Below are 27,151 nucleotides of genomic sequence, written 5' to 3'. Positions count from 1 at the left end.
TAGTAACATTAGTCACAATCAGTGCCTTTAAAATGTATTTAATAAATCAGCTAGCTATCAGCAGCTATCATCAAGCCCTTGTTTGTAATAGTGTCCGCATTTTTTATTCCTGCTTTCTGTGATTTCATCTCATAAAATTGCATTTTTATTATTGCTAATAAAATATTAGCAGAGGTGGTCAGCAGTTCAGCGGGCACAGGACACCTCCATAGTAGTCAGATGAGATTGAGGAAACCCTAGTCTGCAGGTCAACTCAGCATCAGTGTGTATTCCCACCTGCTTCATTCTGTTGGGAGAGCCCAGTGGAAACACATGTAACCTTATAAAAACACTGCAGTCTTTCTCTTCTTGTGGCCAGTGTTGCTCCGTGTGCGTGCGAGAGTGTATAAGCACACGTGAATGTTCAGACTCGCACTCACTGTTAGTCCCTGTGAGTAAGAGCTAAATGTCTTCAGAAGCATTGTGGTAATACTATTGAGCAGTTGCCACTTTATGCCTTGAGTCAGCCCTGTGACATATAGTGAATGCGGCTGACACACTGCCATCTGTGTTGTGTTGTGTTTGCTGCAGGATCCCTGGCAGGCTCAACGACAGACGCACTCCCCTCGGAGAGCTCAACTGGATCTTCACGGCCATCACCGACACCATCGCGTGGAATGTGCTGCCTAGAGGTGAGGCTTTACGCACAGAGACGCACATTAAGGGTGCACAGTTAGACTTGATTCCTCCAGTATCAATATCAGTGCTTATTCGATGCCTGCAAATGTCAACTTGTGTCAGTGCAGCAACACTACTGGCTAGATATGTTTCTTTGAAATGAACAACCCATTGTTTTTATAGTGTTAAATGTGGCACTGCTGTCACTGTAAACTGCTCATCTCTCATGTAAGATCAGAAAGTTGGCAATTGAAACAGCAGTAACTAATGGGGCAGGTCGGTTTCACAGGTACTCTCACCTGTGGGACTTTATAGCAATCTAGTAGTGTTTTAGTGGTTTTCAGTAGTATGTAGTTTTTTCAGTAAAATATTATAACTCCCAGAAAATGTATCCTCAGCTCAGCGAAAAATGCCCCAATATGTAATAAACGTGAATTATCTTTTAAAGCAGAGGAGCAAACAAATACAGACTTACAAACATCTTACTGGTGCTGAAGGTGGTGAAAAGGCAGACTTGTGAGGACATCTAATGGCAAAATAAAGTTATGAAACTGCTATATATATGTGTGTGTATGTGTGTGTGTGTATACACACACACATACACACACACACAAACACACACATATATTTCAGCATATCTGGCCAATGATAAAAAAATGAAATGATCTGTGTGTTTCAGCTCGCAGGGAGCCCAAATTAGGTCATCTAATAAAACCAGCGCAGTAGTGAAGCATCAGCAATACTAAAACTTTGAGAACATCCCCAGTGGTTGAAAATACTGAAGATGTTGATATAAAATGCCAGAAGTGCAGTAAGTGCAGACTGACTCCTCAAATGGAGATTAATTGTGTTTAGAGTATCTAGCGTGGTAATTGGGGATATCATTTTAACTATAATTTGGAGGCCATAAAATCAAATATGCATGCACACACACACTCAAGCCAAACTCTACAAGGCGCACATGCATGCACATACGCGTACACACTGTCTCTGACCATTATCTCGGCTTGGACAGATGGAAATACTCACGCAGGCTTCTTTTTTGACATGCATTTAACTTTTGCATGCAGCACATATTTTTTTCTCTCGTTACTCACCTGTCTCTTGTATGCAACACACATCCACAGACGCACTCACACACTCCCATTCGAACACTCAGACTCCCACAAGACAAACTGTATCCCAGCTAGAATAGCAATGTGACAATGCTGACGGCCTGCCAAAGCCTTTTAAACCCCCGGGGCTCTGCTGTTAATGAAGCAGCCCACATCAGAGAGAATCCCTCTAATGAAGGCACTGCACACCTAATCCAAATCTCTATCTATCTATCTATCTATCTATCTATCTATCTATCTATCTATCTATCTATCTATCTATCTATCTATCTATCTATCTGTCTGTCTGTCTATCTGTCTGTCTGTGTGTCTATCTATCTATCTATCTATCTATCTATCTATCTATCTATCTATCTATCTATCTATCTATCTATCTATCTATCTCACACACACACACACTTTAGCACAAACACTTCAACATTTAAACACTAACAGCAGGGACAGTAGTTGTCAGACTCTCGTATAATACCCCCCCACACACACACACACACACACACGCACACACACACAAAGAAGGGAATCACAATCATAAGCCAGAGATTGGCATGGGATTGTCCTGGCCCCATTAAAGTGAATTAGTGAATACATTAATGAGCTGATGAAAATGTGACTGCGACTCATCACATTAATCTGCATACCACTGTCCTCTATACTCCAAAAGCATACACCCAAGCTACACTGTTTGTCTCTAAAGTGGCCACTTCATTCTCATTAAACTTCTTCTATCCAGTTTGATTTTCAGTCAGCGCCCCAGTTTCCTCACTCGTAAGCCCGTCTTTGTGTTAATTTTACTCAATCATGGCCCCTCTCCTGTCTCTGAACATTTCTATTCTGTCTCGCCGTCTCTAGATTTGTTCCAGAAGTTGTTTCGTCAGGACCTGCTGGTGGCCAGCTTGTTCCGCAATTTCCTGTTAGCAGAAAGGATAATGAGGTCGTACAACTGCACACCGGTCAGCAGTCCACGTCTGCCCCCGACATACATGCACGCCATGTGGTAAGACACACACAAGCAGAGCTTCACACAGATGCACAGATTTCCTTTGCTTTGTAGAACAGAAGGCCAGAGGAAGAGGAGCAGTCCTCCACAAAGCTTTGCCGTTAGCTGACACATTCTGAACTTAAAAGGTGAACAGACATTCTGATAGATAAATTCTTTGTTTAGACAAGAGGCACTGTTGTGTTATTGATGGTATGGTATGTTTATTTAATGATTGTAAGTGATTGCTACTAAAAAGCGAAAGACAGGCTACAAAATGCTGTCAACTCATTTGCTTCTATACAAATGGTCAGTCTGTTAGAGGCTCGCTTATTTTGCTTATTTTGTTTGCTTTTGTAATTTTTTCCTATCATCTTGGCTATTTGGAAAAACAGACCATGTTTTGCCGCAGTGAGATATTTCTAGCAGTGACTTTGTATTGCGTGGATTTGGTCCAGGTAAAAATAGAAAACAGGACTGTGTGGTCTGAAGGATATGGCTTCCCTGCTGGAGCTAATGATTGATCAACAACAGCTGGGGCTGGTGAACGAATGAAGCATCTCAGCATCCGCGTTAGTTGCCAGACTCAGACTTAGACCAAGACAAGTCTTAGATGTTTTGGTGGTTAACTTGCTTGCTGATAAGTTCCAATACGACTGAAAAACAACACAACACAAAAATTGAAATGCGTAATTTTCCTCTTTCCTTGGATCCTAGATGTTCTCTGCATTGAGGTCTTTGAGCTAAACCAGGCTAAACATCCTGGATCAGTCATTTTACTGAATTTATAGAGACTTTCAGTAATAAAGCAATAAACTTGGGAAGCCTGGTTTGTTTCTGCGCAGGTTGTTTATGTTGCCATCTGCCACTGCACGGTGCTAACAAGATGTTAGCTCTCACACAGCACAAAATTTAACATGCTTGTAGGGTTGCTGTTAATGTCCTTGAATATGCAATGTCATTGCCAGGGGGCATCATAGTCAGGCCTTCAATGAAGAGCATTATTTTTCATTTACAACCGTCAAATTCATGTAAGAAGAGGACAAAATAATCCACTAGCCGTTTTAATACTCCAAACAGCTACAGTGTTTGTGATATATTTTCTCAGAGGGTTTAACCCACATTCATTATAGAGAACAGGAAAACAAAATGAAATGCTTTAATTGCTTTCACAACTTCTCAAAATACATAATGTTGTGGAGGTGTGAGCCAGAATGTTTAGGCGTTTTTATTTGCTTCTGCCCTCTGCCATATGCCTACACCTCGTTCATGCTAAGTATAATTTCAGTGTTTGTGTTTATTTCTGCAAGTTGACCGTTGCCAGTGTTGCTGTTTGTGTTGCAGAGGCAGATACAGCAGCTTCTGTCAACCTGAGTGCAGTGCAGACAGACACAAGACAAGTTGAATATGGAGTTAGGGTGCCCCACCCCCACCCCACCTGTGACTGAAAGCAGCATGATAACACTTGCTCCTTGGGGATATTAAAAGGCTTGTGTGACATGTTGGACATCTCTAGCTGTGGTATACATGACAGATTTGGGTTAAATTAGTGCTACCCCAGAAAGACACAATTGCAGTAGTCTCCAAAAAAAGGTTTTTTTTTGTTTTGTTTTTTAAATAAACGATTTAAGAACAGAAATGTAAGCGTGAATTTTAGCGATGATGCCCCCTTCACTCACAAAGACTCACTCACAAGTTCTTGCAGTGTTGTACAAGTTCTCCTATCTACTGTCTGATTTGACCTCCGGGTTCTCTCATTACTGGGACTGTATACAGACACAGATGTCTGAAAAGCCTCCCCACTGTCCACTGACTTTACATGCTCCTCCTGTGTAAGAAACATCATCCCATCATGTATCGCCCATTAGTTATACAAACACTTCTCCTACTATCTCTTGTTTCTCTTGTTTGTCCTTTATAAATGCCTCCTTCCATCTCTCCCACTCGCTATCTGGCTCATGTTGAAGAAAAAAAAGAAATGTTCTCTCACTCTCTTTGCCTCGAGGAGCGACTTGTTGTGTAACACCCTGGCATCACTTTTTGTAAGGAGCACTGCTCCCTGCTCCTTGAGCAAGCAATAGTCTTTCTTTCTTGCTCGTAGCGACCTATTATTTTAGATTGGGTGTATATTGCGCTGTTTACCGCCAAAGAAATTGGGAGTTGCGCTTTGTTTGACAGCAGCACAGGCAGTATTAAGGAGGACAGAGTAACGACAGAGAGGTGCTTTAAGACTTTAGGAAACAAGAGTGAGAGAAGGATAAAACAAAGAGCCAGAGATCAAAGAGGGAGTAGAAGAATAAAAGTTTGGATCAGCATAGATGGGGATGGTGGTGGGGGAGTGCAGAAGGGGAAGTAAGGAGTTTGGGGGCTCGTTGATCGATGTTGGTGCCCGAACACAAACAGCAATTGTTATTCAAATGGAGCAGACCGGGAGAGAGCAGATAAACCCAAGGCTGATTATTCCCTTGTGGGCAGTTTCAATGTGGGAGTGTGTGTGTGGGTGTATGTCTACTTTCTATGTGTGTTTGTGAGTGTGCGTCGCTGCAGCACTCTGCAGGCAACAGGAAAAAGAGCTTAGTCAGCCGCCAACTGGTCCCCTACACTCCTCTGTTGTCTCCTGTCCCCTCATCGCTCTCACAAACACACACACACACACACACACACACACACACACACACAGGTTTTGGTGATGAGTTACTCATTCGTATTGGCAGGCATCATGCGAGTTAACGCTGTCATCTCAAGCGGTGAAGCAGCCTCCTCCCTGTGAGTGTGTTTTCGCAGATTAGACTGCTCTATCAGCTTGTTTCCTCGCTGTTGGATTACATAAACACCTAAACACCAGCGGGGACAGATATTTGTTGGCAAAATTACTGCACAGACTCCAGCTCAGTACTTCAAGTTATGAAACCTGAAAATGAAAGGAAAATGTAAAGTTTAGGGTAAGATTGAGATGGCCTAAAAAAAAATCTACAGTAATACAAAATGAGTAAGACAAAGAGGAGATCATCAGCATACAGCTATAGCCTCAACTGTTAAATCTCTCACAAAGACTTTTATTTATTTACAAAAAAACACAAAGCACAATATTGGGATGTTGTGTTCCCACACACTAGACTTGAAAATATATATAAAAAAATAACTTTCCTCTCATTAAAAGCTACTGTTAGATGTGTGTAAATTAGTATGTTAGGGATTTTGAAATCACATTGTAAGTAATTGTAGCAGACGCTTTGCAAATTAGTGCAAAATGCCAAAATTAACTCACAAATTAATACACAGTATATTTCACACACGTTACCTGTGTCCTGTTACTTTTGTCCATGTAGCGTATCAATACAAGCTGCTGTTAGATAAATGTCGGTTCAGTCAGTGTGTACACCATCAGTCTAATGTCTCTAAAATTTAAAAATTTCCAACACCAGTTCTTAATAATGCAGTGATGTCTGTTTTGCACTGTTGACATATTTACAGGAAGGCTAAATGTTTTGCCTGCCCCAGCAGTAGCTGAATTTATTTTCTCACTTGGTTTGAACTTTTACCACCTATAATGAATGCTGGAATAAATTGCCTTTTTGTTGACTTTTACATGGTACATGCGCACACCCTGCCACAATACCTCCTGGTTTTCAAAGTAGACAGCTTTTCAAGGCACACAGTGTATGTTTGCATGCTGCACATACATGAGAGCAGTGGATCCATTGTTCGTTCAACACTGTGCGGTCAACCCGAAGTGCAACTCTATTACAGTGCTTCTAGCTAATGAGAAAAGCTGTCTAAGCAGCAGAAAGAGTCACAGACAGAGTGAACTCAGTGTCACTTGTTCAGCGTCACATTACATTGCAGTGCATCTACTGGGAACATGACTCAACCCCCCTAACTCACATTAACTGAGAGGATAAAGCTCCATGGAGGCCTTGAGCTCGATTTTCTGCTAGAAAAAGGAGCCAGAAAGTGGACTGAAAGAGAGACGGACAGAAAGACTAGAGGAGCTGTGATAAGGTTTGATGTGAGTTACATAACACCATGAATTAGATATGATGACCATGAGAGAACGCTGGTGTTTAGAAAGGGATTAAAGTCTGCCCTCTCCAGGACCTCAGGCTGGGAATTTAAGGAGATACATGTGTACAGGGAAGAGAGAAAATATGAGCTGAGAAGAATGAGTGAGTGGTGAGGAGGAAAGCCAATGACTTTGTGCTGAGATGCCTTTGTTTCTATTGTTTGGGGCTATAAAGAGATTCCTTTTAAACTGCAACAAATATGTGTGGTTTTGGACATGTTTCTCATAATGCATGTGGTAATTCTAATGTGCTTTGGGTATGTGTGTGTGTGTGTGTCACTTCACTACAGGCAAGCATGGGACCTGGCTGTGGACATCTGCCTCTCTCAGCTGCCCACTATCATTGAGGAGGGCACCGCCTTCAGGGTAAGTGTGTGTGCGCATGCGTGTGTGTGAGAGAAAAACAAACACTGAGACATCTTCAGCTTCACCTCAAAAGTGAGAAAGATGCTCTGGTCGATTGTGTTTTTGCGAGTAAGCATGTGTATAGGTTAGCGGCTACTGTTTGTCTAGCATTGATGGATGGCTCTTCTCTTGGATCTGTCCACCACTGGCGCCTCCAAGCATCAACAGTTCTTGTTTGCACTGGAAGTGGTCTGCCACCAGCGTCCACAGCATCTGTATTAATCTTTCAAACACACACTCACACACTCATTCCCATGGGATAACATTGTAAAAATGTCAGGTCTAATAATTCAAGTGTCAGCGTCAAATAAAAAATACTCTCTGAAGCCACCGGCCCTGCACTTTCAGCCGCACTTTACTGTTAAATTTCCTGACATGGCAGGAGGCAGTGATGGAGATGCTGAGTGTAATGGAAACATGCTGCGAGAGGCTGACGGAGCTGACGATGACTTAAGATATCTGGATCAACTCAAGATATTTTTGTGTGTGTGCAGACACACACTCACCAGAGAGCAGCAGCATGTGCTCTGCAATGCAAACTAATCCAAAATCTCTGAAAACACAGAAAATGACCAGAGCGGGGCAGTTTCTCCCTTACGTTAGCACTTTCGTCCATGCCTTTGCTCTTCTCCGCCTGGCTCTAGGAGGTGGGCATCTTCTCCATCGCTCCCACAGGAGCAGTTTTCCATGCTCAATCCTCCTCTGCCTTCTCCTGACAGCCACTTAACCGGCAGCGTAATTGAGCCTCTGAGGACTACTAAAGGAGATCTTCCCTCTTTGTCTTGCTCTATGTTTCAGGAGCCTTTATTTCCTCTCTGATGTGCTGCAACTGTTTACCTCATTTTCTTGGTCTCTGTCCCAACTGAATTTAAAGCTGCAGAGACAGTATAGTACAGATTGAGTTTTATTTTCTGCTCTTGACAGTTTTCCACAACTGACTGTGGTTTAAGCTTCTGCTGCAGTCCTTACAGTCCTCTGTATGTAATTTGGGATTTTAATAGTTTCTGTACATACATGTACATATGTGGTTGTGAAGGAGAGGTGAACATCACATGTCGTGCATCTGGTCTGTCATATTTATGGCTATCCTTTCCTATTTCTTGTTTGCGTGGTGTACTTTGCAATGCTGTTTGTACCATCATAAATAACGCTTATTGACCGTTCTTGTTTTTATAAATATCGAATTCTACAAGAAGCAAGCCTGGTGCTTTCTGTGAGTTGGATCTTGAGTGATGAAATCTGCAAAAACTAACATGCCTTTTGGGATTGTGGGATCCTCACTGTTACTGTCCTCGCCACCAGCTGAAAACAAAGAGGAGTCGATACACATGTTGATGCTTTGATCTGAGTTGCAGCAAGTGCTGTGCAGTTGTTTTTGCCCTGCGTTGTGCCTCACAGGCCACATCTAAATCAATCTAAATTTAATTTACAAAATATTTTCCCTTCCGTAGCCTGTTACAAGTCTGTTAATTAATTAATTAGGGATTATTATGTACTTTTCAGAAATACTGAGAAAACTATGATATAATGTAAGCAATTGAAGGCCACATTGTATTTACTGGTTTTTCATCATATTGTCATTCGTTGGCCAGTACAATCATAAATTGTATTCTATTTGGTATCTAAAAAGTCTTTAAAAGTCTCACATTTAACTTCAGAACTTCAGAATGTTTGGCCATAGGTTTATTTGCAGTTAACATACATGCTGGTATTGAGTATTAATCAGATCAGTAAAGCAAAGACATCTCTGTAGTAAAGATTCCAATGCTACATTATTATACCCGTAGCCAACATTATACCCACTATTCAAGGTGTTCCACAAACAGGAGAGCCTCTAAGCTGGACCTCCACCCACTGTGCACCACTTTTTTTCACAAATCTGTGTGTGCTTGTAGATTTATTAAGCTTTGATTATGCACAAATTAATTTAGCCGTCCAGCCGTGAAGCATTGATATTTCCCCTCTCGACATCCATCAACAGTCTACACAACGCTGTCGTAATTCCCGTCGCAATATTAACACTCAGTGTGATCAAAAACTCTGCGGCCAGCAACCAATCAATCAGGCAAACTGCCGTGGCACCAGCGAGAAAGAGAGAGAGAGAAGGAAGGTGATCATGATAGATCAGGATTTATGTTGCTGCTGCAGTGCAGTGTCACTACTTAGCTTTTTGTGTCAGTGCTTTCATCATACGATAAGCTCACTGCAAACTGGCTCATTACCGTGTGTGTGTGTGTGTGTGTGTGAGAGAGAGAGAGAGAGAGAGGATTGTTCAAAATCATAATAAACCCTGTGTGTGTGTTTTGTGTCCACAGCACAGTCCTTTCTTCGCTGAACAGTTGACGGCGTTTCAGGTGTGGTTGACGATGGGTGTGGAGAACAGGAACCCCCCTGAGCAGCTCCCGATTGTACTGCAGGTACAAGCACGCGCACGCACGCACACACACACACAGACAAACCTCCAAGCAGCAAGTTTCTTTGTCCCTTTCGATTTAAATTATTAATTTAAGTTTGCTCAATCCGCACGACATGTAATTGCAATTGTTTTTCAAAGGATTCAAAGAAACATAGTGGATGAAGAAACTAATCGTGATTAGAACTGGTTCTAAGAAAGGGCTGTGAACGTGGAAGAAGATCATTATAATCCTTACCCATCTTGTGCACCATGTCATCAGTTTTATGTTCGTTACACATATTATACACATATATTACATATTGCTTTACGAGCAGTCCACTGAGGGTTTGCGTGTTGTTTGTCATCTGCGTGTCTTGTAGCAGGCATCTGACTGAGCTGGACCTTCAGTGTCTCCCCCGAACACAAAAACGAAGCTTTTCAAAAAGCAGAAAGCCCCAAAAAACCTGTGTTCACTGTCTGTTTAATGCTGTGATCTTTGATGATAATCCAGAATTATAATTATGATTCAGTATGCACCATGAAAACATATGGTTTTAAGAACCGTAATTACAGATTAAAAAGTTCACTAAAACTGTGTCATAGAATAGGAAAAAGTTGGGGGAAAAAAAACAGTGAAATAGCAGAATATGATGATCCATCTCAGTCATTGTCTCGGGCTTGGCATCATTAAGTCTGGACACCAATATTCTTACTTTCTTCTCTTCATCTACAGATTTCAGATGAAGCTCTGTTGGTAAATGTGTGGAAATATGGTTCTGTGTTGTGACAGGTTTTCACATTTAAGTAAATCAGCGACGGCCTACTCGCTCACATTGAGGGCATGGGGGAAAAAAACTCCTGCACATATACAGTCAAACAGACCAATATATGGATGTATTATTCTCTATTACATCCTTTTCAAGTATGTTCTTCATTAATACAAATATACAGTCAATCTTTCTTGTCAGTTTCACAACAAGTCACAACAGCAGTTTCACTTGCTGGGTGAACATCCCGAGAGGCCTATTTTTCTACTCTACCTATTTCTGTAACAGTCACACAGTCTCATTTAACTGCTGTCTCGTCTACAGGATGGCCACAATAAACATACAGTTCTAAAAACAGAGATGTATTAATTACACAAGTTTGTAAGAGCGATGTCATGAATTTGATAAGTACATTACATTTTTCTTTACTGCACTGACCATGTAATCACAATGTCCCTGTTTGATTTCCAGCCGGGGACATCGCGCAAGTCATCCTTCTCTCTTGTCATCTCCTGTCGCCTTTCTATTCCCCGCTATCAAAATAAAGCCCCAAAAAATAATGACAGAGTTAAAGTACCCCTGGAAAAGAAAAGAGTAAGAAGAGAGTAATCATCAGCGTCACTCATCTTTCATTCATCCCAACTATTTACAGCGTGAATATCCAACAAAACACTGTGTTTGTCTCACCCTGACATGATGTCATTTTTAAATATTCTCGGTCTTTGTGTCACGCTGTGGAGTTTTTAAATTCTCTAATAAATTATGACATTGATGAGAGGTTAGTCAGTGAGAATTGGGGCGAGAGTGTCTCCACTCATGATGGTCATTAATTAAGACATGTAGATGAAAATTAACTTTTCATTGCTGTCTGTGAGAGAACTGAGAACATTCCCCGTCCTTGATATTATTTTCCTGCGCTCCGCTGTTCTCAGTAGTGCCGACTTCCACTGGTGCCACATATCATGCACAGCACTGCAGCAGTTTGAGAAATGGCTTGAATAGAGAAACTGTGGAACCTTTGTGTAATTGAGACCTGTGTGTGGAGCCAGCAGGTTGCATGTTTAAAAAGTCCCACGCGGAAAGAAAATATATGAACATATATGTTTTTTATCTATGCCACGTATATTTTCCAACATATATGCACATATTCGAAATTGATGTCTTTCAACTATATGTACATATATGCACACATATATGTACATATATGCTATACATATATATGTAGGATGTATGTATGTGGGACTGTATAGTGAAAAAGGTGTAAACAGCATGATGCAACAACAGTGCCGCTCTGCTGTTGCATCATGTACATCAATCCATCCAGTGTGATAAGCTGGAAGACTAATTTCCATTTTCAGGGGACTGAATAAGATAGACATTAGGTTGTTTGATAATTTAGTCTTATTCCACTTCCTTTTACAGATATGAGATGTAGTTGAAAGTTCCAAAAATGTAGTAATTGTACCTTTAAATCTGTCATGTTATGCATAGTGTTTTCAAGGTCTAGAATGAACGTCCTTACTGAACAACATACTTCTGTTTTGTCAACCATATGGGGATATTTTTTAAAATGTTCTTTATCACACACTGGTGGGAATATATGACAACACTACGATCTTAGGTTGCATAAAATATTCTAAAGTCCGCTTACTGTAATGAACTCACTTTGTTAGGGCGATACCAGGTTCAGCCGAGGTCCTTGGCTTTGCTTTCACGTTGGAAATGAGAAAAATCTCACCCCATTGTTTGTTTTTACCCAAGCGATCACGTAAACAATTGTGGCAGTTAACAACACAGAACTTTTGCACCACGTTTTAACTTGTTTAAACAAAACAACAGAACACGACTACCAAGATGGCGCCAAGGACGGACGCCCTGGTGTTTTGGTGCGCTCTGTCTTACCTCACCCACTTGCACTATACTCCACCCTGCACTACCTTACTTTTGAACTACCTCCAGAAAAATATTTATTTCACTTATTTTATTTTGTGTTACCTTACTCTATTTTATTTTTATTTTTATTTTTTATTTTATTTTATTCTTCAATTATATGTTACTGTTATGTTCTATGTATGCACCAATCACCAAGACAAATTCCTAGTAATGTGAAACCTCTTCACTTACATGGCAATAAAGTCTTTTCTGATAAAGTCTTTTCTGACGAGCAGCATCACCCATGCAGCTGGCGTAAACACACTTTTCAGTTGCCTGCAAACCCCACGATGCATTGCGGTTTTCCCACTCCGCTACGTCACACTTTGAAGCCCTATAGTCTTCTAAGCCAGGTGTCTCGGTTCGGCTTTATGAGTCGGTAGTTTGTCCGTCGCCGCAAAATGGATCGAGTGTATATGGATCGAGATGTATAAGACAATAGGTCTTATACATCGAATTTTCTTCTGCAAACCTCAATCTGCATTGAATTAAAATAAGTACAATCTTAAATATATTTTGTTTGAACATATATGCACATTACATCATTTGCAAATAAAGTGAGATATAGGCATGTATGGCATATATGCAAAAAGTCAGACATATATGAGCTATATATAAGGCATTATGTATGATATATATGCACCTGACTGTGGCATATATGTGGATATAGTCAGATATGACACATATTTACTATATATCCACATACATGCACATATATGACCCTAAATATGACATACATGCTACATATATTCTGCATTTATTTGGATATATGTTCATATATTTCCTTTGTGTGTGGGCTTTTCTCTCCATTACGCATGAGCAAAGTCAGTGCTGCAATCACCTGCTGAGAGTCCATCATTAGCTTAGAATGTTACCGTTGCAGCAATACTATTATTTCCCACCACTTCTCTCTCTCTCTCTCTCTCTCTCTCTGTATTTATCCTCACCAACCTCCTCCGCTCTGCAAATAATGTCCCAATGAGCGATTAATAATGTAGTTTCATTTTCCTTATCTTCTATACAACATGCTCTTTCATCCAGGTTGTTACTTTAGATCTGCCAGCAGAAAAGTGTTACATGCGCTGCGAAATTCCTCCTGTAATTTGAGCTCAGCGTTTGCCAGGCCAATTTTCCTCATTATAACCCTGCAACAAAGCCTACGACAAGAACAGTGGCTGCTGTGTTTCCTGTAGTGGTGCTGAGATGCTTTAATTGGGGTGAAATCTTGCTGAAAACCTCATTGTGTGCGTCAGATGTTGAGTTACATCAGTGGGATGTTTTTCCCCTCCCTTCTCCTCCTACCGCCACCGCCGTCCCGAGGGACCACACAGTTGTGGCGTTGTATTATATCTCAGCGTAGTAGTGCCGCTGTCCGTGTTGAATGGTAATATCCTGCTGACTCAGCGCGCTGCGAGCCGCAGCCTGTCCATACAGCAGTTCTGTCGGGGCCCGTTAAAAGCCGAGGAAAAGGCAGACGGATTGGGCATCACTGGATGGCGTGTGAAGGTGTGTGCGTGGTTGCTGTTGATGTGGAAGGAGACGAAGTGAAACAACAGTGGCCTTTAAGATTACGCAACATTATGCAGCTTTACACCATGAAGGCAAAGTAATCTCAATGCTACTCCATTTTCTGTGATGTAGCAGATGGACATATAAACAGGTTTTATACCCTTTTAAGCATGCAGTTGCATAAGAATGAACTGATGCAGACTGGCATACTGTATACCCTTGGAGGATTTACTGTTTTATGCCAAAATATAATCTGGCTCCATTTGAAAGATGCAAAGAGAGACAAGAAATGAGCAACAGACAGCATTCCGTCAATAATGCTCTTTAATGAAATGAGCAAAGGGAGGACAAGTTCATGAAGGAGAGATGCGGTGCAGCGTTGTCTTGACAACAGCTATTTCACCCAGGAAGGATTAACAGATTTTGAAAAGGAATTACAGTGTCTCTAAGTTGTGCTGTTACGGTAACAGCGGCACTTTCACGTTAACACACATGGGGCATTAGGTGTCAGGAAAGTGATTAAGACACGTACCATATGAAGCATGACAGTGTGTGTCTCGCTGCCTGTAAACACGATCGGATGATGGGAAGTGCTTAGTCATCGCACTAAAGGAGATTGGAGTCAAGGTGTTACGCAAATGAGGAATAGAGTCATATGTGTACTCACACACACACTGGAGATGACACCATTGATCAGAGATTTGTATTTTTGTCCCTTCCGTGATAAAATGGCTCATGTATGTTAATATGGTATGTGAATCACTTTCATGAAGTGTTTGTGTGTGTGACAGTGTGGAAACTGTTCACTGACATCTGTGTCAAATCAGGTTGAGAAGAAGAGTCGTGACAGAGAGAAGCTTGGATCAGGAGAGGTTTAGATTCAGTTCTTTTTTGCTGGCTTTTCTTATTCTTAAAGAGCTCACGCCTACGTCAGACACACACACACACACAAACACAATCACACACACACGTGTCCATGTTCCCACGCTCTTCCTTGGAGCTGGAGGTAACCCTGGGCCGGTCTTCCCCCGGCATCCTTCTGTTAACATGGTCACGCTCACCGGGTTGGAGTCATGGAGAACCCTAATAATACATTATGTGTTGGTGGAAGTGTCCGCGTGTGTGTATGGTGTGTGTGGACCTGGGCTCCTCCATATGCTTGTTCCCACACACACTGTGGGACAGTCACATGGGCTTGGACCGGTGTTCAGAGACTCAGTGCTGCAGTGTGCGCAATGCTGCATAAGTTACACTTTGCGCACACTTAGATATACATTTTTAGCATGTACCATATGCCTCCTTAAAATAGTTCTTCTTGGCTAAAACTGCTACATCGTGAGCCCATTTGGCATCGCTGTTACTTTGCATGTACGCACGCATGCACACACACACACACACACACACACACACACATATATTTGGCTATTGTCCTGAGCCTGTGTCTCTGTCAGACACAAAGTGAAATGGCAGCCAAAAGGACGCACCCAAGCGCCCACACGTGTATGCTTTCACACACACACACACACACACACACACACACCGAGTAAACAAGTGCTACCTGGTGCCTGTGTGTTAGCAGTAGTGGTAGAAGAGCCACCTGTTTCGGTCCACCTTTTCACCACCTCAGCCATTTCTCATGCTGTCCTTCCTCTTCTTCCTCTTCCTCTTCCTCTTCCTCTTGGCCTGGAAGCAGCACAGCTGACCTCTGACCTCTGCTCTCTGTTGTAGGTCCTCCTCAGTCAGGTGCATCGCCTGCGAGCTCTAGACCTGCTTGGACGTTTTCTGGATCTGGGTCCCTGGGCCGTCAGTCTGGTGCGTTTTACATGGTGTACCTGTTTGAAAATAATGCTTTTATTTTAAAGGAACCACACACTGTGTAACAGGACAGACAGACTTTAACATTTATTTGATAATGTATGCAAATATGTATTAGTAGCAAATATGACATTTCAACTTTGTGGTTTTCTCACAGCTAATGGGAGCTACAGTTAGCAGTTCCTTTGAAAACAAGTAAAGCTCTCTGTCCATGAGGAAAATCCATTAGTCTGTAAGAACTGAGGCAGAGCAGCAGGATGATATAAGAGGGAAAACCAGGAAATGTTTTTTCCATAAAATACGACAACAGTACAACAATGTAGTAAAAGTGAATTGCACTCCAATGCCAGTTAACAAAAAATACCATGCAGAAATTAATAACATCTTGATGAAAAGCTCAAATATTACCACTGTAGTTGAGCGGTAAATTTTTCATAACACTGCCATAAAATAATTCTTCACTGAAATAAAACTTAATGACATCTTTATGTCAAGTCCAAATTGTACCACTGTAGTTGAGGAAAAAAAATCATGGCATACGTCCAACCCAAATCCAACCACACATGGCAGTTTATTGTAATGCAATATGTAAGACTGAATGATTTTTAGTTTGGTTATTATTAAGAAGAAGAAGAAGAATCAGCTTTATTGGCAGTATATATATTTTTACATACACACACTGAATTTGTCATCAACACCCGGCAAATTACATGCAGTGAAACACACACAGGAGCAGTGGGCAGCATCAAGCGTCCGGGGAGCATATTGGGGGGTTAAGTGCCTTGCTCAACGGCACATCAGCCGGCTAATGGAGGGGAGGGGGGCATTTTTCGCATTAATCACTCCACCACACCCAAATTTATACTGCCCGTCCAGTGGGGCAATCGAACCGGTGACCCTCCGATCACAAGCCCCTTCTCCAACCTCTAAGCCACGGCTGCCCCCTGCTCTCCCGTGGTGATTGCATGTTCATGTCGATTTGACCGAATGACACTTGATCACAACAGTCATGAACTCCTTCGTGTTCTTGACTGGTGTCATGTCAGTTTTATGAACACCCCTTCAAATAAAGTGTCAGACTTGAAAAACTGAACCTCTCCTTCATGTAGAAAGCTGCAGTCTGGACATGGATAGCTTGGGAGGGAAACATCCAGCCCGACTGTCTCCAATGCTAAAAACAACAGCTATAAATACCTCTGAAGCTCACTCGTCAACATGTTGTAGAAGTAAAACAAACGCCGCATATAGTGGGAAAAAAAAGGCTCCAAAAGAAATTCTGTGTGTTTTGGGGCATGTTTCCTCTGATTAACAGGTCACGCTCCGTCGGCTTGCTGAAGAGAACATAAATTGCTTTGTAAACTCTCTCATCTTGGAAGAGAACGTTTTGCTGCAGCTGATTTCTAACCTGGCAAGCCAGAATAAAAGCCCTACTATTCACTTCCTTTATTACCTGGAAGACATCCAGCTATGCTGCTCTCAAAATATTGTCTCGTTTATTTAATTTGACATAATCTCTGATTCACTTTGGACCTTACTGCCTTATGTTGTCACTCACAGTCCAAGTTAGCAGCATACTGAATGGCGGGATTACATTTATCATTCCAGCTGCTGCTTCTGCTTAGCTAAATTTCATTTCGTGCGTGTTTACATTTCAAACTACAGGTGTGTCTTGGTGTTCAAACTTGGACAAACACATTCAGCAGCTGCAACTGCAATATCATCACTGCTCTCTAAACATCAACGCTCTGTGTGTGTGTGTGTGTGTGTGTGTGTGTGTGTGTGTGTGTGTGTGTGTGTCCAGGCCCTGTCTGTGGGGATCTTCCCTTACGTGTTAAAGCTGCTCCAGAGCTCGGCCAGAGAGCTGCGGCCGCTGCTGGTTTTCATCTGGGCTAAAATCCTCGCTGTGGACAGCGTAAGTTATATAAAACCCTCACAAATATTAAAATCGTTCTCTCTCATCTTTTCTAAATCCTTATTGTTGTGAAGTTTTGATTTTTTTTATGTGCTTTTTTTTTTTAACGGGACCGTTTTGCTTTCGTCTGCTGCACCTGATGACTAAGAGAGGGAATAAAAGAGTGAATATGAGTCAAAAAAAGAGAGTCAGATGTATTTGGTGTGAACATATTCACAATGATGTTAGGAGCCTAAATATGTATTTTTCTGCACTGATGATTTTGCAAAGACTGAAAGAGCCGCCATGCTCAAGCACATACTCTGTAAGTAGTGTGTTTTTATTTTTCTACTTTAATTAAAGCAACATAATCGGGGTGAGACATTTTGATAAATTAATTCCGTGTTGATTCTTGGTTGGTTTGATTCATAATCAAATCTGAAATTGGTAAAGCTGTTACAGTTTGATCAGTGTTTTTGTTTTTGAGCCATGAAATATTGCTTCATTTTTGCAAAAGTAATATGTTTCAAATGACTGCGTTTACATCATGTTAATAAAGAATACAGCATTCGCACACACGCACACACACACACACACACACACACACCCTTTTGTGTACATTTCAATCAAATGGTAAGCTTAACTGCACCCTATGGTTTATATTACAGATAGAGTAGTAAATTGTCATATTATTTGGAAGAAATGAAATCCTTCAGAATCATACACTATCTTGATTCTTCAACATTACCTTAGAAGATTTTTAATAAGAATTTTCTGCAGTGTGCCATCAATATTCATTCATGGTTTGGAGGCGCTGCTGTGGGAGAAACACACCCTGTGACAGGACTGCTGTGGATGTTGTATGAGTGGATGGTAACATCTGCACTGAAATGAACTCTCCTGCCACCCTGTCCCTGTCCCTGTCTCTGTCCCTGTTCCTGTTCCTGTCCCTGTCTCTGCAGTCATGTCAAGCTGACCTGGTGAAAGACAACGGACACAAGTACTTCCTGTCTGTGCTGGCTGACAGTTACATGCCAGTGAGTACCTGCCGATCCAAAAGTGACACAATCTTGAACTTTTTCTTGTAATATAATATGAAGGGATATATCTCTTAATTTCTTTTCTCTTTTTTTTGGTGCTCAGTTTATTAAGTCGCTAAAAGATTACGAAGAGTTCAACAGGAAACAAAAGAGTTCCCTTTTTTGTTACAGGCCGAGCATCGAACCATGGCTGTGTTCATATTGGCTGTTATTGTCAACAGCTACAACACAGGGCAGGTACGTGTGTATGTGTGTGAGCGTTTGGAGTGTGTGTTCTGCACTGTAGCCCGTTTGCTTACCAGAAGTCCAAAGGGAGAACGTGCCGTGTTATCCATTTCCTCCCCTCACCAGAACCTCGGTGGGTTGTTTGGGGCCAGCCGTCGCTTTGAGAGATCACTTCATGGCCCATTGTGTATTCCACTGAGATACTGGTTATGTGACAGTTTTGTCACCAACAGTCACCTCTATAATCTCCGTCTCCGTCCCAGCCACCTCCATGGTGACACTTTATCACTGGAAGTGTCACTTTGGCCTGCTTCTAGCCTCCGGTGTTTAATCCCAGAAGCCTTTTGTGTCGGACGCTGATCAAACGTCCAGTGTAGGGATGATGTAGCTCGTCATTTCATGGCGTACACACACTCTTCCCCCCAAAAAAAATATTCCACTATGTCTCCCTTTTTCTTCCTCTCTCCTGCTCTCTGCAGTTACTTTTCTCGTTGTTAATGTTATTTGACTCATTCATTTTTTTTCTCCACTACCTTTCAGTACTCAACATCATATAAATGTGACAAATCATAAAACCTATATGTGCTCTCAAGATCCGAAACACTCATTCTTCTTCCATACCGCGGTTCTTTAATTCTGCTACCTCTCTCACAGGCCTGTAAATAATAGATGATCCCCAACATTACAGAGAGACTCTCTGCCTGCTCCACATCTCCATTATTTATCCCTCCTTCTTTCAGCAACAGCGCTCATTACTTCAGTATTGCTGTTGTGAACATGTCACCAAGCGCCGACGTCTTAATCTTCCGGCTCTCAGGGTTCAGCTGGGAGGCTCGATCAGAGCTGAGGGAACAATGCACCCGCAATCTGAGGCACTTGAAGATGTGTGTGGGGTGGGGGTGGGCAGCAACGTGTCACTGCTGATAAAAGATTTGTTGTTATGACGAGACAAAGAAGGATTCCCAGCACACCAAACGGGTCTGTTTGTTGTGCTTCTTGTGTATGTGAGGTGATGCTTAAAGTGTTTTATGTTCACAGGGAAGATCTGAGGCTGGCGAGTGCTGAGCACTGACACATGTCTGCTGTGCTCCTGATATGCAAATTATAAATTTTTAGTCACCACAAATGTCTTTATTGATGTCAACATCAGATTAAAGCAGAATGACAAGTTTTTATACCTATATTGCAAGATTCATTCACAAGAAGTACATTCGCACTGCAGTAATATCACACTTACCTCTCTGCTGCTTTTGAGCAGAATGAGCAGTCTGCTTTACTTTGAGTTTTTGATCAGTGTCAAGATAATGCCAGGTTAATTGATTTCCAACATATAAAAGCTGACCAGAAAAGGGGAAAGTGATTTGAGTCACTTTACAGATTTTTCACTGTAAAAGCCTAACTGTGTCTCAAAGGGAACAGCACAGTTTCAATGTGAAACCTTGGCAGGAAGCGTTAATCAAGTCGTATTGATGGTAGCTCAGTCACACAGTATGTAGTTTGTGCTGTTAGGGGTCTCTCAATCAGAACAAAAGGCATACATATCATAGGATTATGAGCGTTGTTGTCTTCATTGTTAAACAGCCACCATTGTCAATAAAAATCTATTTTGTTTTTAGACATGAAATGTTATATATTATGTCTTTAACAAAGGCAAGCAGATGTGATTGGAATTGAAAATTGAGATGCTGGGGCAATCCAGATGTTTAGGCTTAACTTTTGGGGAGCTCACGTGTTTATATACAGTGATTGGGTGCCTACAACGTGACTCTGATGGAATTTAGTGCTGTTGAAATGTGTTGATTTTACCCTGTGAGACGCTAAAGTAATGAATTCCAACTTGGCCTGTACTTTATTGTTGTAGTGTTTGACACTCACTTTTAATTACCTTTTACAAAGTTGAACGTCCTTCAATTAACAGTCAATTAACAGGCCGTGTTACCTCATGAAAAGAGGAAACACAAAGGCACCTCAAAACAAGAAAGGAGACTAATGCTTGTTAATGATCTGCACAGAATAAATCAATCACAAGTAAAGTTTTGAAAGCATTTTGAACAAAGGATTTGCTCTATTTGCTCTCGGATTTGCGGCTTTTCCATCACGCTCAGAACTGTCTCAAACCTTGATGCACCATTTACCTTTTGTTCACAAGCAAGATCTGATGAGAGCTGAAGGGTTCAGAGGAGTAATTCATACTGCTGCAGAGCTCATAATGTTCTTGTCCATCACACAGTGTGAGGTTACAGGTTAGTGGTGATTAACTGGCTAACAAGGTACAAGACTGCTTCCCGGCCTGCAGCCCCAGCAGGTTTAAGACTCATGAATAATGCACATATTGTGATATAAATGAAAATGATTACCATGATGACCACAGTTACAAGTCCTAAACAAAGTTTGTGAGTGAGAAAGTTTTTTGTTTTTTTGTTTTTTATATAGCTGCTGACTCATAAGTTGTTATATCTATCGCAAATGGCTTCTCCACTGCTACTGTTAACTTCATACCACACAATACTTACAAACCTATTACATTTCGTGGATGTATTGTTTGAAGAAGTCTGAGGCACTCAAGAGCCTCAAGAGGAAAATGAAATGAAAAGTCTTTACTATTGTCTCATGACTGTTGTATCATGAAAAGCGTGCCTACACATTTTAAGGCCTTAATCGGGACAAGTACCAAATGGTCACCTTGGGGTTCATGTACGTTTTAGCAAGTAGCCACATGATTAATGTAGACAGTTTAAGTCACATGACCAGCAATGTCCAGCTAAAGAAACCTCATGCAGTAAACAAATTAATATTCACATGTCTTAAACATCTTAATATTAAAGTTCTCAGCACACACGGACAGAAGAGCTAATACTGGTACATAAAGACTCTATTTGAGTGACAGAAACGTGACAGAAAAGAAGTCATTTAGAGTTCGCCTTTCAGTGTGCTGTACCTTTCAATGTCCAGACTGATTTTCTTTGTAAGAGCCTTTTTAAATCTTATCCTGGAAGCATCCACAGGTATCACACCTTTAAAACTTAAAACTCCATAGTACATGTGTTAACAAATCACCGTCTCTAACACTTATCATTCTGCATCCATCCTTCTCGTCTCTCTTTCTCCTCCATCCCACCAGGAGGCCTGTCTGCAGGGCAACCTAATAGCCAACTGCCTGGAGCAGCTGTCAGACCCCCACCCCTTGCTCCGCCAATGGGTAGCCATTTGCCTGGGCCGCATTTGGCAGAACTTTGACCCAGCCCGGTGGTGCGGAGTTCGGGACAGCGCCCACGAGAAGCTCTACACCCTGCTGTCGGATCCCATTCCCGAGGTGAGAGGATAATGTCAGAGTGTGAGTACGTTTGAAAAAGTGCAAAAATATGTATTTTTGACTCTATTTGCAGTCATTTTCTTGACTGCAAAAAGAGCACTTTAAGAATCCCTACACTCCTGTGAATGATTAAATCATGCATGGTTATCTAAGATACACTATATTGCCAAAAGTATTCACTCATCTGACCTTACACGCATATGAACTTCAATGACATCCCATTCTTAATTCATAGGGTTTAATATGACGTCGGCCCACCTTTTGCAGCTATAACAGCTTCAACTCTCCTGGGAAGGCTTTCCACAAGGTTTCCGAGTGTGTTTATAGGAATTTTTGACCATTCTTCCCAAAGCGCATTTGTGAGGTCAGACACTGATGTTCTACATGACGGCCTGGCTCGCAGTCTTCACTCTAATTCATCCCAAAAGTATTCTATCAGGTTGATATCAGGACTCTGCAGGCCAGCAGGTCGAGTTCTTCCACACCAAACTCGCTCATCCATGTCTTCATGGACCTTGCTTTGTACACTGGTGTGCAGTCATGTTGGAACAGGAATGGGAGATCCCCAAACTGTTCCCACAAAGTTGGGAACATGGAATTGTCTGAAAACTCTTGCTGAGCTGAAGCATTCAGGGTTTCTTTCACTGGAACTAAAGGGCCAAGCCCAGCTCCTGAAAAACAACCCCACCCCATAATCCCCCCTCCACCAAACTTCACACTTGGCACAATGCAGACAGACAAGTACCGTTCTCCTGGCAACCGCCAAACCCAGACTCGTCCCTCAGATTGCCAGATGGAGAAGGGTGATTCGTCACTTCAGAGAACACTTCTCCACTGCTCTAGAGTCCAGTGGTGGCATGCTTTACACCACTGCACCCGACGCCTTGCATTGCACTTGGTGATGTATGGCTTTGATGCAGCTGCTCGGCCATGGAAACCCATTCTGTGAAGCTCTCTACGCACTGTTCTTGAGCTAATCTGAAGGCCACGTGAAGTTTGGAGGTCTGTAGCTGACTCTGCAGAAAGTTGGCGACCTCTGTGCACGATGCATCTCAGCATATGACCCCGCTCTGTCATTTTACGTGGCCTACCACTTCATGGCTGAGTTGCTGTCGTTTCTACTTTGTGGAAGCGAATTCCAACTTTGACAGTTAACTGTGGAATATTTAGTAGCGAGGAAATTTCACGCCTGGACTTGTTGCACAGGTGGCATCCTATCACAGTACCACGCTGGAATTCACTGAGCCCCTGAGAGCGGCCCATTCTTTCACAAATGTTTGCAGAAGCAGTCTGCATGCCGAGGTGCTTGATTTTGTACATCTGTGGCCATGGAAGTGATGGGAACACCTGAATTCAGTTATTTGGATGGGCGAATGAATACTTCTGGCAATACAGTGTACATTTTCATTAGGTTATAAAGTTTGTTTCAATATAAAAAGTTTTTTTTTCTTAATAGAAAGATGTTGACTTTTTTTTTTTTTTTTTTTAGCTCTGGCATTTTAGATAAAAGTAGATTTCTTTTCCAATTTAAGACTTTGAATTTGAAGCTGATGTGCTTCCATGTCATCTTTTAAGTATTTCCAAAACAAATGTGTCCCAATTCAGGAAATATTTTTGTATCCTTTTGCACTTCCTTCATGACAAACTTTCATATGTAGAAACTCTGTCACCCAGTCCTGAAAGTGAAGAACTCTAACAGCCTTCCCAAAAAAGAATTAAAACCAAAGTAAAGACTGCTCTGGCCTTCTCAGATAAGAGGCTGCACATTTATCAACACGTATGTCTTCAGGTGGCTGCAAGGATTTCATGAAGTGAAGACCAAGCTTTTCACACAGACACTCATTCCTCATTCATTCAGACTGACTGATGTACTGACATGTCTGCTGTAACTATATTGAATGCTAGTTTATAACGCAAAGTTAAATGCATCTACTTAATTAAAATAGTTTATTTATATTTTAAGCATCATTCTGTTCTGGGCGCAAATCCACTGCAAATATTTTGTTTGGTTGGTCGGCAGCAGAATGACATCATGTCAACCCTGTCTGTGTCTCATGCTCTCTGCACTCACCACCAAAATACCACACAGACACAGCAAGCAAAGCAAATCCCAAGATCAGAAAAATAGCCAACAGTCAGAGCATTGCTTACTCTGGTTGTTACCATTTCAATAGGACTCACAGAGCCATAAGTCGTTACTGATTTTATTTTGACTTTATCTTGCTCTACACAAAATAAAACCTTGTTTTGTATTTAAAGACCAAGAATACACCCTAAAATCAACAGAAAAATACCTAATAATCCTCTGGTGTGAACACGTTCTGCAGGACTACAACTATTTATACAGACTAATAAAAGCTAGTTTTGTTAAAGACGTAAAAACGCACACACACTCAAAGCAGACCCACAGAAACCGTCTGGACCCACTGTGTTAAAACAGGACGGTAAGCATCTGAGTGGGTCGTGTGTGGACCAGAGGGACAGTGAGGCAGAGTTTGCCCTGAAGCTCACCCAGACACTTGGTGCCCTCACACACACACAACACACATATTTGCATGTTCACACACAGAAACACACACAAGCAACATCTGTTTCCAACAGTCACTTCCTCCTCTCCTTGGACAGACAGCTGCTATGGCTGTAAGGTTGAATCTGAGGTCTTCAGACACATATGCCTGTTCACACACACACACTTTTTTAGTTGTTTATATATTTTACATTAAGAATTTTCAAAGTGTATGTGTGTGTTATTCAAAGCCGCTGAAGACTCAGACTGACAGATCATAACTGACTACATCAAATTGTTAAGAAATAACAAATTTGCACATAAATGGCTGTTATAAAGTTCTCATCAGGTGTTCGATTGAGAGACCACATGTGTGTGCTCGTGTGCGTGCGCTCATTCCCCCTCCCCCAAAAGGGAACTGAATTGAGATGACAGACTTGTTTAGTCATAGTTTGCGAGTCACTACATCTCATCTCGCACACATTGTATTGAGCTGGACACTGACATGAGAACACTGCCTGTTGCACCTGGAATATGTGTTACAAGGCTTTAGCCTGTCAGGTTTAAAGGATCCATTTACATAGATGGATTTTGAAAGCTAAATTTTTATGCTGTTTTCTGCATTATGTGACAGTTTTTGAGGTCTGTTTATGATGTTTGTAGTGTATTTATTGTTGGGCAGCTTTGTCTTATAAAAGGGGTTTTAATCTTTGCTTTAAATTGTCAGGAACATTTTTAGATAAATAAATATGTAGATAGAAAAAACCTTACTCTTCTAAAATGTAAAGTTTCAGAAATAATGCATGCAAGAGTTAGAGCTGTTGTAGTGGACTATATTTAATCATACAGTTGTTCTTGGTATTCTGAATCCCATATGATCCAGTGCATAAAGATGCTTTCCAGTGTTATACTAGTGCTGTTATGACTTTCCTTGGTCCAAGGTTTGAAATGTCCCAGCTGATGATTTTAATTGAAGTGAAGTGAACCATATCAAACCAACATCTGTCTGCTGTGGCATCACTAAAAAGTAGCTGTGATGAAACGTTTTCTGTTGGCACAATAAACTGGAATATTCCCTCTGTGCTGTGACAGGTTTGCATTAAACTTCCAATGAAGCAGCATATACAGTAATGAGTTGATGAGCACTGATAATCTCCAGTGCATGTGACAGGGATACATTAAGAGACAACTGAGCCATCGTCACCAACATTTTGCATTAGTCCCACTAGCACACATTTGGGTTTCAAAAGGCCTCACTCATCCTTCTGATGGCTGAAAGAAGCAGACTTGTGCATTGATGAAGGATCATCAGACTGATGAAATATTCAAACATATAGGGCCGTATATTGGCAAGAATCTGGCGATGTGATACATATCACATTACAAGGGTTTCGATTCAGTATGTTGTTGTACTGTAAGAAAGGCAGTTTGTTGTTTCATAGGACTGTGTTCAACACAAAATGAACCACAGCCACAAATCACTGCATGTAAACTGTTCATTTAAAATTGATGCAGTGTTTTTGAGAATTGGTAGAGTATCAAAAAAGAAAACAGCAATGCTTAATCATATCGACGTTCTCTCACACCCATACCAATGTGTGCTTGCAGGTGAGATGTGCGGCTGTTTTTGCTCTGGGGACGTTTGTGGGAAACTCTGCTGAGAGGACGGACCACTCCACCACCATCGACCACAACGTGGCCATGATGCTGGCCCAGCTCATCAACGATGGCAGCCCTGTGGTCCGCAAGGTCGCTGCAACACCCTAACGCTCGTCCACGCACATAAAATACATGGGCTTTATTATCATGATAAGCACGTGATAGTAAGACAAACAAATGCAGGGCTAGATGTAAGTGCAGTGTGTGGTTACAAAATACATGAAATCGGTGGAAAGGGGAGGGAGTCAGCACTGCAGTCCAGGTCAGACTGCAGGTCTACTGGAATACAGAAGTCAGAAGGAGATGAGAAGAGATTTGGCCTGCAGATACAGTGACTGAGAAGAATTAGATTAATACTGTATAAGGGTAAGTCGGGCCAAAACCACCAATTCAAGGTCTTAGCAAGGATCTTTTCAGAGAACATACCTTGAGGTGTAAAAAGAGAGATGAATAATGAGGTAATTCACAATATTTGGTTTAGAGATCCAATTGTGATGATACCTAGAATAATCCTGTTTGAACTTAAGTCTAAAAAGTCATAATCAGCGGTGCTGATTGTTGATTATGTTCTCCTTTCTTTTCCTACTTATGTTTGACAGGAGCTGGTTGTAGCACTGAGTCACCTGGTGGTCCAGTATGAGAGCAACTTCTGTACAGTTGCTCTCCAGTTCATAGAAGAAGAGAAGAACTATACAGTACCTTCACCAGCCAACACCGCAGGTACTGGAGACACACATACGAGCAGAAATACTCATTAAAGTGCGCAGAATACTTACTGAATACTTAGAGAAAATACTCATCCATATAAAAAATAATATGATGGTAAACCTCATTCATGGAGTGAGGCATATTATCGCTTATCAAATTAGTCTCAGTCACAGGG

General features: G+C 41.5%; 1 protein-coding gene across 3 annotated transcripts in view; it reads left to right on the top strand.

Moving 5' to 3' along the window:
* rptor (regulatory associated protein of MTOR, complex 1) overlaps positions 1–27,151 on the top strand; it is a 153,898-nt gene that overhangs the window by 86,903 nt on the left and 39,844 nt on the right. For all 3 annotated transcript variants that reach the window (XM_046402669.1, XM_046402687.1, XM_046402678.1), the window contains exons 9-19: positions 571–671; positions 2,622–2,766; positions 7,102–7,177; positions 9,532–9,633; positions 15,548–15,631; positions 17,436–17,546; positions 18,488–18,562; positions 18,737–18,802; positions 21,912–22,103; positions 26,218–26,358; positions 26,868–26,988. In XM_046402669.1, coding sequence (XP_046258625.1) covers positions 571–671; positions 2,622–2,766; positions 7,102–7,177; positions 9,532–9,633; positions 15,548–15,631; positions 17,436–17,546; positions 18,488–18,562; positions 18,737–18,802; positions 21,912–22,103; positions 26,218–26,358; positions 26,868–26,988 — 1,214 coding nt within the window. The remainder of the gene's footprint in view (positions 1–570; positions 672–2,621; positions 2,767–7,101; positions 7,178–9,531; positions 9,634–15,547; positions 15,632–17,435; positions 17,547–18,487; positions 18,563–18,736; positions 18,803–21,911; positions 22,104–26,217; positions 26,359–26,867; positions 26,989–27,151) is intronic.

Source organism: Scatophagus argus, chromosome 2 (genome assembly GCF_020382885.2).
Source record: "Scatophagus argus isolate fScaArg1 chromosome 2, fScaArg1.pri, whole genome shotgun sequence".
Taxonomy (NCBI): Eukaryota; Metazoa; Chordata; class Actinopteri; family Scatophagidae; genus Scatophagus; species Scatophagus argus.
This window is presented reverse-complemented; position numbering and strand designations above follow the sequence as displayed.